This window comes from Bidens hawaiensis, unplaced genomic scaffold (assembly GCF_021521415.1).
Source record: "Bidens hawaiensis isolate Kalapana, Puna unplaced genomic scaffold, B.hawaiensis_p1.1 tig00013397_1, whole genome shotgun sequence".
NCBI classification, from domain to species: domain Eukaryota; kingdom Viridiplantae; phylum Streptophyta; class Magnoliopsida; order Asterales; family Asteraceae; genus Bidens; species Bidens hawaiensis.
In genome coordinates this window covers 705051-716625 of record NW_027492135.1, presented here as the reverse complement: position 1 = coordinate 716625, position 11575 = coordinate 705051, and the positions used below count along the sequence as shown (strand labels likewise).

At 31.1% G+C, this 11575-nt stretch overlaps 2 protein-coding genes across 2 annotated transcripts; both read left to right on the top strand.

Moving 5' to 3' along the window:
* Window positions 1-279: 279 nt before the first annotated feature.
* LOC143543991 (uncharacterized) lies at window positions 280-693 on the top strand. Its single transcript, XM_077036180.1, has one exon. It carries the CDS (start codon window positions 280-282, stop codon window positions 691-693), a length of 414 nt encoding a protein of 137 aa, XP_076892295.1.
* A 203-nt stretch (window positions 694-896) lies between these two features.
* On the top strand, window positions 897-11243 carry LOC143543990 (uncharacterized). The gene is made up of 10 exons (XM_077036179.1): window positions 897-1433; window positions 7536-7643; window positions 8852-8878; window positions 9002-9081; window positions 9182-9254; window positions 10320-10377; window positions 10547-10598; window positions 10701-10725; window positions 10955-11049; window positions 11186-11243. The coding sequence occupies exons 1-10, from the start codon at window positions 897-899 to the stop codon at window positions 11241-11243; spliced, it is 1113 nt and encodes a 370-aa protein (XP_076892294.1).
* The last annotated feature ends 332 nt before the right edge of the window (window positions 11244-11575 follow it).

Genomic DNA, 11575 nt, shown 5'->3' with positions numbered 1-11575 from the left:
GATTTCACCATGGTTATCGTGTTTGATCGACGGTGATTGAGTGGTGGCCAAGATGTCGGACGGCTGCTCGTCTGATTTGTTTGGAACGATAGTTCGATGTGCCACTGTTTGTGTGTTTAGACGGTTGACGTTTTTTAAATTAGAAAAAGGGTTTGAGAAGAAGACTAAAGTGGTTTGGGAAAAATGAGAAGTATTTTGTACGCAGATTGACCCTTTTCAATTTAAATAAAATTACAATTTTAACTTTTTAGTTTGATTTGAACTTGTGAATTTAAAAATATGCATCGTGAGGTGGAAGAGGAGTACAGGATAGTTGTGGAACCTAAACACTTTTCTGCTAGAGATTCACTTAATTCCGACCAAAAAATCGTGTATGATGAGATCACGGCACATGTGGATAATGATTGTCCAAGTTTGTTCTTTATAAATGGTCCAAGTGGAAGTGGAAAAACATTTGTGTACAAAGCCTTGCTTGCTCAAGTTCGTTCACGTGGTCTTATTGCTCTTGTAATAGCTTCATCAGGTGCTGCAACTAATGATATGCCAGGAGAAAGAACAACTCACTCTAGGTTCAAAATTCCCATTACTCTTTATAACAATTCAATGTGCAAGATCAAACATCAAAGTGAGACCGCTGAACTAATTAGGTCAGCTAAACTAATAATATGGGATGAAGCATCGATGACCAAATGACAGGTGGTAGAGGCAGTCGATCCTACATTGCAAGACATCATTGACGTTAGACTCCCATTTGGTGGAAAGATAATGGTTATGGGAGGTGATTTCAGACAGGTGTTGTCGGCTGTTAAACGCGCACTCGAACACAGATTGTAGATTCAAGTCTTCGAATGTCTCCTCTATGGTCCGTTACTAAAAATATGCGGCTGACCATAAATATGAGAGCATTAAATAGTCCTTGGTTTTCTAATTTTCTTTTAAGAGTTGGTGATGGAACTAAAGAATCGATCATAGGCAACTTTATCTGCATCCCTGATGACATGACAATTCTATTCGCTACTAAAGAAAATTCTATAAAGGAATTGTTCAATGCAATCTTTCCATCAATCGAAAACAATGTATATACTTCAAATTATATAGCATCTATAGAAATATTATCCACAAGAAATGAGAGTGTTGATGAGATTAACGATCAAATGTTGGACAATTTTCAAGGAGAGGAACATGTTTATTATAGTTTTGATGAAGTCGAGGACGATAAGCACCATTTCTATCCAACCGAGTTCTTAAATGCACTAAATGTTAATGGCTTGCCACCTCATAAACTTCGATTGAAAATTGGATGTCCAATAATATTATTACGGAATATCGATCCTTCACGTGGTCTATGTAATGGCACAACATTGATATGCAAAGGTATCCACCGTAATGCTATTGACGCAGAAATAGCTACCAGGCCCCATAGTGGGGAAAGAGTATTTTCTATAAGAATCCCTCTAAGTCTTTCTGAAGACGATAAGTTCCCATTTGAATTGATAAGAAAGCAGTTTCCCGTTCTTCTTTGCTTTTCGATGACAATAAATAAAGCTTAAGGTCAAACAATTCCGAACATTGGTGTTTATTTACCGGGTTCTGTATTTTCACATGGGTAACTTTATGTGGCGTTGTCTAGAGGGATATCACGCGAAAATACAAAGGTGCTAGTACATCCGCCAAAGATGTCGGAAAAGATGGAGTATACACCTAAAATGTTGTCTATCGGGAAATGCTACGCGAATGATGAACTATCAAAATGTAAAGATATTCCTTTTAATTCATTTTGCGCCTTTGGTTTTTATATTCTTAATTTATTTTGAATATGTGTTGATGTTATTTTACATGTCCCTCAATAAACAATGAGCGTATGCACAACAATTGGCTATTAAAAAAATTCAAATAAACCATATACATCGGAATCCTATTAAATAGTATATACTTTGACTTGTACAAAATAAAAACATTATGCATTCCATAACTTAAATAAATGTATTTTCTATATTTTATTAATCTATGCATTAATATAAAATACAAACAACATCAAACTTAATAAATTCTAACTCACTCGTGTATTAATTTAATGTTTTTTAAATCCATATCATTATTTTTTTATAAAGATAGATTAATTACATTAATGAGCGAGATAATTTAACCAACATAGTATGAGAAAATTAAGCTCGATATTCAAATATATGTCTCTATAGGTTATTGACCCGTGTACTACACGGGTGGAGAAAAAAATAGTCAACTAAACACACACACATATATATATATGACTTTAAATGCCTCATCTATGTATTAAGTATTAGATTTCTAATATATTTCAATTAATATGATAACATAATCTTGGCATAGTGCAAATAACATTAGTTTAAAAGTGTCAAACGAATTAAAAATCAAATACAAAAAATATTTTTACATGATTTAGATGGGTGTAAAGTTATTCCAACTCATCCAATCCTAACTTTGGTTTTAAGAAAAGGAGAGCAATGTAAACAATTTACAACTGAATACATTAATCTATTACTTTTTAGATGAATTCCTTCCACATGATTTTGTATTCCTATAACGTTTATTTAACCATCTGGCATACCACATAAGAATTATGCTAACAAAATTGGTCAGCATCTTTTGTTTTTACTCCACTATGCAAGGATTTTGTACAACAGAAATAAGCTCCATCTACATAATACATAATCATGTTAGATTTGCATATTAAGTTGTGTAACTTTTAAAAGATGGATCTTCATATAATATATTTCTAAAAAGAAACTATCCATAATATTTGTCAACCGTTTATTTGCATATTTAATCAAGTGAACTTTCCATAATGAAAACATCGATATGTAGAAATCGTTCAGTTTGAAACCGATTATGTAGAAACCGGTTTGGAACCGATTGAAACCATAGGCTCAGAACCAGTTTGCAATTTTCTCCGACAAAAGCAGTTCAAAACCGGTTAACCAAACTGAAACCGGTCAAACCCGAATCGAAACTGATCATAACCTGGTCAAGAAACCAGTTTCAACCCAAACCAAAACTGGTTATAAAGTGATTTTGACTTTTGTTAACCAAACCAAATCATTTTTAAACTAGTTTTTTGAGTTCTAAATATTTCAATGTAAAAACCAAACAATTTATTTATAACATACACAATAGTTATAACTAAAATTTTACATGTAGGAATTACTAGATTTCAAAAGGATAACAAATTCAAATATAGCTGTTAGGGAAAAAAAAAAGGTAACAGTGTCGTATTTGAGATCATATTTTAAAATTGTGCCAATATATTTTTGGTTATTTAGAATTGAAGGACCTATGATAAGTTGAAGATTGTATTGTTGTCCAAAACAAATAGATAACATTTACTATTAATAACAAATTGCAGCAATACGACTCATATATATATTTTTTTAATATTCAAATAATAAGTAACACATCAAAAATGGCAAATTGTTTTTATATATCAACTCATCTATGAGGATTTGTCATTAGAATCCGCATACGCTCTTGAAGCTTGCAAGCATAAAAAAAAGATATAAAATTAAGAAAAACGAAAACAGGCATTGTTATAACACAATAAAAGTAATGAAATAAAATAAAATAAAAAACTTTAATTATATCTAGTGTCGTTGTTTAATCCATTGACGTTTAGTTCAAATTCCAGTAAAGAAAGTCAAACTATCCCATAACTCAACTTTTACTGAACAGAGTCAAAATTGACACAATTTTTTGATTGTCATAATTCCAATGTGGCAAAGCTACAATCCTTTAGTCTACTTATTTATCTTTTTTTGCTAGAACTCATCTTACCGTTATTGTGTTTTGTAAAACTAAAATTGGTACTTATTGGCTTGTATAACTTATTCTCTTATTATCTTTCCAAAATATTTGACTTAGTTGCAAAATTCTTTTCGGCTAAATCTAGAGTTTGCTCACACAAATTGATTATTACCTATTTTGTGACTGCTAAAGAATGCAACCATTCAGTAGCAACGCATAGATCAAAGTTGCAAAAGAAATACGACAATTGTACATGACACTTTTTACATATGTGAAACATAGAAACATTGAAAATGAACTATAACATTAATTCTTCCTATCTCATTCAAGACATAATAGAAATTAAACTTACAAAATGATTAATTACCTCAAGAAATTTAATCTCATAATAACCGCCAAACCAGAAGCCGCTAATGGTAAACCTTGTACTATCTGTCCATATGCCTTTCTAGCAAACGAATCTGCTACACCAATCAGGTGATGGCTGAAAACGTAAAACTAATTAAGATGTATAATACATTAATAGTAGCAAATGCAAAAAACTAAAAGAATGGTTACATGATCTTGATATGCCTTCTTTTCCCCCTTTAGAAGCACATAATTGATGCATGAAAGAAAATAAATGAGTACTTAGAGTAAGGGGGGTTAACAAAAATCAAATGAAATCAAATAAATTACAACAGTAACAAAAATCAAAATAAAAAAAGGACTTATAGTGAAAATAGTGTTGTGTTAGTGCAATATTATATAGGGTGGTAAAGAACATCATATTTTTGTCAACTTTTTTAAATATAGAAGTTCTTTTAAAAGTTTTAACTTTATGATTAATATACATAAATTGTATTGAATTCAAATCAATAGTTGTAATTGTAATGGCGAAAGATATGTGATTTGTTAAATACATGTCCGAGATTATAGGCATAACATTAAAACCATTGAAAACTTAATGCCTTTCTTAAATATATGTACAAAAAGCTGAAAATATTAAACCAAGATTTAAGTCTTTATTTATTGTCTTTAAAACAAAATACAAACATAAATGGTTCCATCCAAAAAAAGAAATACAATTTAATTTTGAATTATTTAAATTCTAATAAAATCTAAGAAGACATGGTATATATGGAATCTATAGGAGTTGGCCAATAGAATGAAGACAAGTGTCCAAAATCCTTATTGATTTAATAGTATAGATAGATAGATTCAAACATTGTCATTTTAGAACTCAATTTTACTTATCTTCTATTAACACAATTCATCCACTTAGGAACTACAAAATTCACAAACGTGGAAATCTTCCTAACTATGTTGTCTTGTCTTTATATGTTGTCTTGTCTTTATATTAAGGTAATTAAAATCTACGTATTGATCGTATGAAACTCATACAATTATTTCGATGTAAGTTTGGAGTGAAAATATTTTTGTAATCATGAATTAATTGTCACAATGTTTGATTTTAGCTGTCTTTTCTTCATGTTTTTCAACATACTAAGTTAATCATTTTTATATAAAATAAATTAGGAATCTGTAATGGGCGAAAAGCAATAAAATTTGAAGCTTTGTCAGGTATGTATACTACATACTTATTACATTACTATTTTGATAAAAACATATTTAAGAGACTAAAACATTATTTTTTCAGTATCGAAACCTGCTATAAGAGATGTAACAATACAAGAGGCTAACACAAATAAACTCAACCTCCACTAATGTATCAACGAAAGCTACAGATCAACCTCCTTGTCAATCTATTGATAGCATTCTCATCGATTATGAATGATGGTTGAAAAACCAAGATGAGATAATTAGGATGTGCGAGAAGTATGATTAAAGTTTGTTATTGTTGTCTTACTTTATTGCACGTCATAATAGTTTATGGATTATGCAATTATTTTATTGCTACTTTTGATTTATTTCACATGTTTACAAAAAAAACTTATGAAAAAGATATACCACATTGATGCTACTAACTTGGAACTTTAATAAAAGTAAAAAAAATTATATAATAAAGTTTTGTAAAAATATTATATGAATAACTTAACTAACTCATGCACTATTATACATTATATCACGATTTGATTTATAAAGCAACATAAACGAGCATGCTGATGCAAAGTATCGTCCCCGCAGCATCGTGCGGGTCCCCGCAGCATCGTGCGGGCACTCTACTAGTACAGGGCCGGCTCTGAGAACGCAAAAAAAAAAAAAAAAAAAATATTGGGCCGAAGACGAAAATTTTTTTGAACCTTAAGTAAAAGTAGTATTTTATTGGGTCTAAATAATTTAATTTTGATATAGGTTTGCTTGGTTATAATTTAGGTTGTGTAAAAAACTTTTGTATAAAAACAGAATTAAGCATGTCTCAAATGAGACTAGAACACATAACCTTTTGGTTGGGAGTAATACCCATTTGCCACTAGATCAATCTAATGGTTATGTAATTGAGTTTAAACACTAAATATATACATACTGTTTTAATAAAAATACATATAATTAAAAAACGGGCCTAGCGGGGTGTTGGGCCGGCCACACCTTATGCTCGGCCATGTAATAGTGTAATTATATATATATATATATGGTAAGAATCCTAAGAGAACTATTGGCAAATTGAGAACTTTTAAAACCATTTTGGACCACTATAAAAAACCTCTAAAACATTATAAAACGAGAATTTTAAAAAAGTAAAAAAACCAAAATTCTTATATTTCATTCCGGTTTCATTAAAAAAAACACCAAATGTTTTTTTTTCTTTTTAATTCGTATTATGCCTATACATATATGTAGACTTTCATTTATTTTCTAGTTAAAAATATACACATATGTATATTATCGTTTACCTTAAATTATACATATGTGTATAGGAAAAAACATGTGTGTACATATTATACATATATGTATAACAAAAAAAACCGATTTTTTTCTTTTTAATTCTTATTATATCTATACACATATGTATACTTTTATTCAATCTCTAGTTACGTAATGTACACATATGTACATTATCATTTACCTTAAATTATACATATATGTATAGGAAAAAAACATGTTTGTATATATATGTACATATTATACATATATGTATAATTTAGTTAAACCAAGAATTTTTTTTACGTTGTTTTTAAGAAACCGGGATGATAAATAAGAACTTTGGTTTTTTTAATTTTTGTGTTTTTTTTTGTTTTATGGTTTTTTTTAGGTTTTTTTTGTGGTCCAAAATGGTTCTCAATTCCCAAAAAGTTCTCACATGATCCTGATCCTGATCCTGATCCTGATCCTGATCCTATATATATATGTGTGTGTGTGTGTACACCCCATGCTAACAATCGAGAGACAAGAATTTGAGCCATTCCATTACAGCCAACGAGACATACGCGAACCAGAGGATCTTGGTTTCTCCCACTCCATACCAAGAAAAGTGACCGAGATTTGCTTCAACCGTGGATTACATGATTACGTAAATTAATGTCATCGTTCTCATATGTTAAACATGTGAGTTAATAATGAATCTAGCATAAAAAGACGAGGTATATTTTACAACAGTCGAAACTTAAGGGGGTTAAATGAACAATACAATACAATTAATCTGACGTGTCCAGACCCTACCATCCTCCGCCAGGTTTCTCCTTCCGATTGGTGGAAACACTCGTCTTCCACGTAACGAAAATCTCCGGTCAGCGGTCAGTTGTTTAAATCACAGTTTACGGAAGAAGTGAGTGTTTGAGTGTGTGTAGGTTTACGCCGGCCGGAGATTATAACTGAAGATGACGGTGGCGTTGCGACGGTTGATCTTTGCCGTGACTCTGTTCGTCGGTCTATTATCATTTGCTCATTCTATTCCTGATAAATGCAGAGCTTGTAATGCCGTAGCTGTAAGTAAACAGTAATCAATTACAATTCGTTCGTTTTAGGTTTAGAAATTGTCCGATCTGGTTCTTATTTCGTATCTGGTTATTGCTTTTGGTAGTATTTTATTGATTTTGTGATTGGAGAAATTGTATGAATCCTTACAGCACAAAATGCACAAATATTAACAAATTAGTTTTGCAAAATTATTATTAATGAACTTTTATTTGCTCAGCTTAAGGTAAAAAATACTTAATACTTGGTAATGTCATGAGGTAGGTTAGGTAATGTTAAAACTTAGACACAAGTGACTAGTAGATTTAACTTTTTGGTAATACTCGTAACGAAAATAGAAGTATCTGAATGTTTATTAAATAGTCTTTAATTACTGATTAGACTAGGCTCAAGCTCGCCTCGCTTGACTTACCATCACTTGAGCTTGGCCTGTTTTGAGCTCTTTTTCTAAAGCTCGAGCTCGACTCTGGAATCAAAATTTTCAAGGTCAAGCTCGGCTCAAGCTTGGCTCATTTACTATTTATTGATTAATTCATATACATTTTTAATTATATTTATGTGTTTTGGTAAAAACCTTAATGAGCCTAAGCTCAGCTCGAGCTCGTGTGCGGTACCTTAAACGAGCCAAAGCTTGGCCCTACTTGGATTTGTAGTGTCAAATTAGTACATATAGAAGTACAAAAGAGTTGAAACTTAAAAATACGCTAGGCTTGTTAAGGCTCGATGTGCCTAAATGATCTTCCCATACAAAGATTGAGCTCGGGCCCGATATCTAAACAAACTTTAATTGAGGCTTGGGATCAGCTCGGGCTGATAAGCTGGGCTCATATCGAGCCTTTTATCAATTTGATCTTGAGTAGCTCGTGAGCGGCTCTGCTCGTTTACACCCCTATCTGTAATTCGTTCTAGCAATCTGTAACTAGATTTTGCGTGAATTGAGCATATGTACCCTATAAGGCTATAATACAAATTTTAAATTGACTGACTGGTGAGGTTTTTGGTTGAAGATTGATGAAGAGATGTACTGTTTAGAATTAAAATTAGGTTCCACAATTTGTTTTGTTAAGAACAAAGCTTGTTGTAGGTGCCATAATGTGAACTTTAACTTTTATCCACTGGAAGTTGAATTTTAATACATGCACATTCTCAGTGACACACCTTCTTAAGTGAGCTTTTATGATAAAAATTTGAATTGATCAACTGGTTTTAAATTTTGCAGGAGGAGCTGGAACACGAAATGATAAAGGTATGGCTTTCTGCTTTCTTTCAAATGCATGATTTCATTCCCGCATCATACTTTATGAAGAATTTATAACATAAATCCGATGAACTTTCTATTATTATTAATTTTTATGTTTGTACTTTCCAGGAGAAACCAAAAAACCATCTGGACTTGAGAAACCGATTGGATTCCAAAGGTCAACGCCAAGGAAAAGTGATAGATTACAAGTAATATTCATAATTACCACTCTTTATTAAAGCGGGAACTTTTGCAGTGATCAGATGAATCCAAATCTGTTTTCTAAAGTAACTAACTTTTGTTATTCAGAGTCAGTGAGCTCAGAGTGGTTGACCTCCTGGATGGGCTTTGTGATAAGATGCAAGACTATACTCTTCAGAAGGTGTGCGTTTAAACATATCATATATTTAATACTAGATTTTATCCCCCGTATTACGGGGGTTATTTTACATTATTCGTTTTTAATATTTATATATGTATATTTGGATTTTAATTTTATTTATTGTAAGAAAGTTAATAATTAATATAGTTTGATGATAAAATGGTTTCACAAATAAATTATTTTGTTATAATCCGGTTTAAAAGCTATCTGGGTTTGGTGATACCCATTACCCGTTTATTTTCTTTATTATAAAATTGTTTCTTAATTATAAATAATATCTTTTTTTAAATAAAATAGGATATTAATTTTAGTATATCCCTATTTTATAGGATTTTCATATCAAATATTTTATGAGATTAATTTTTAATATAATGAGATGTTATAACCCGTTTAAGAGCTATCTGGGTTTGGTGAGACCTTTACCTGTGAATTCGGGTCAAATGCGTGAGAAACCTTCATTTACAAATAAAGCAATCTGATGGCTTGAGAGAATGATTGTTTTACATTTTTCGTTTTTTAATATTTATTTTTTGGATTTTAATTTTCTTTATTCTAAGAAAGTTAATAATATATTTAGGGTTTGATGATGAAAGGGTTTCATAAATAAATGATATGTTATAACCTGTTTAAAAGCTATATGGATTTGGTGACCCATGACCCGCTAATGTTTTTTACTATAAAATTGTTTATTAATTATAAATAATATTTTTTTCTTTTTAAATTGGATATTAAATTTTAGTATATCCCTATTTTATAGGATTTTCATATCAAATAATTGGTAAGATTAATTTAATTTAATGAGATGTTATAACCCGTTTAAGAGCTATCTGGTTTTGGTAAGACCCATACCCATGAATTTGGGTTAAATCAATGAGAGACCTCTATTTAAAAATCAAGCAATCTGGTGGCTTCCATAAAAGAGGAGAGCGACCACATCGCGACACGTAGGATTTTAGGGGTTTCGTTTATATATATTATAGATTAATAATATTAATTAATTTATTAATAACTGCTTTAACATATATATCTGATATCAATAATGAAGCTTTGTGATCATATATGCAGGTAGATTCAAATAAAAGAATATGGATGAAAGTGGATGACTGGGATAACATCACTAGCAGTATGTATTGGTGAAATTTCTTTCAGTAAGCTTTTCTTATACAGTTATAATTTAGCTTAACAGGGCTCTATTATCCCTAGTGACTAAACCAACATGATTGTTTATGTAAATGCTTTATTTATTTTACAAAAAGGCCTTTTCTTGTGTAAGTTTTCATTTCCTTTTCCAGATAAGCAAGAATTGCGTGCTTACTCAAAGGAGATATCCTCTTATTGTGGAAGGTGAGATATGAAATCAATTCACCATAACATATTCAATCTTGTATGTTGTTTACTTGTAAAAATATACCAACATGTTTAATTTGTTTTGTATACCTGTTCCAGATTACTTGAGGAAACCGAAGATGACGTGAGTCGATGCTCTCTCCAACTTGTTTTATGATTGAATTTTGAATTAATTTAGCATCTTTTTTGAAGTAAATTTTGAACAAAAGATGTTGCGTGTCAATATGGTCCGGACGATATTCAAAACTTATCCAGACTCATTTTGACCCGTCACCTCAACATGTCTTGACCTGGAACATAATATTATTTTTTTTCTTTTGTGCTTACTTGTCTGTTGTGGTATTTAACTGCAGCTGGCAGAATTGATAATGAAAGGATCAGTTAAAGTAGGAGATGTGAGCAAAGTTTTATGTCACGACCTTAGCAAACATTGCAACTCATCCTCAAGGTATATTTAAATCTTTTGGTGATTGGGTTCAGTTTATACTTGATTATTTTGTTTCATAAAATGATTTATGCACTAAAAATACACTTTGGATGATTTTTAAATCTTTTTATGATAACAATGGCTCGTTTGTCTGCAGTCATAAGCATGAGTCAAGCCACGATGAAGAAGATGATGAAGTTCATGGAGAACTTTGAGAACTTGTGATCATGAAATGGTACGAATTGCTTGCGAAGATGCGAAGCTAAAGAACACTTAGGAATTACAATACACATTTTGTAAGCTTTGAGCCCATTGTACGAGTTCGATATATGAACAACTTAGACCGAAAACAGGGTACATCTTTTTGTAGTCTTCGTATTTTAATTAATTGATTCCAGCTGAGTATCCTAAATTTGGTGCATGACACATTCCAAGCCACAAAAACATGTGTTGATACACCAGGTGATAATTAGGTTTTTGATTGTCATGCATAACTTGTTTTAACACACAGGTTGTGTTTGGTTTGATGTGTTTGATTAAACAGGTC

Bases quoted from the DNA above. Each gene is read 5' to 3' on its own strand.
- LOC143543991 (XM_077036180.1), top strand. From the start codon at position 280: ATGCATCGTGAGGTGGAAGAGGAGTACAGGATAGTTGTGGAACCTAAA.
- LOC143543990 (XM_077036179.1), top strand. From the start codon at position 897: ATGAGAGCATTAAATAGTCCTTGGTTTTCTAATTTTCTTTTAAGAGTT. The intron at 7,644-8,851 runs GTAAGTAAACAG...TAAATTTTGCAG, and splicing joins GAGCTTGTAATGCCGTAGCT to GAGGAGCTGGAACACGAAAT. The intron at 9,082-9,181 runs GTAATATTCATA...TTTGTTATTCAG, and splicing joins GGAAAAGTGATAGATTACAA to AGTCAGTGAGCTCAGAGTGG.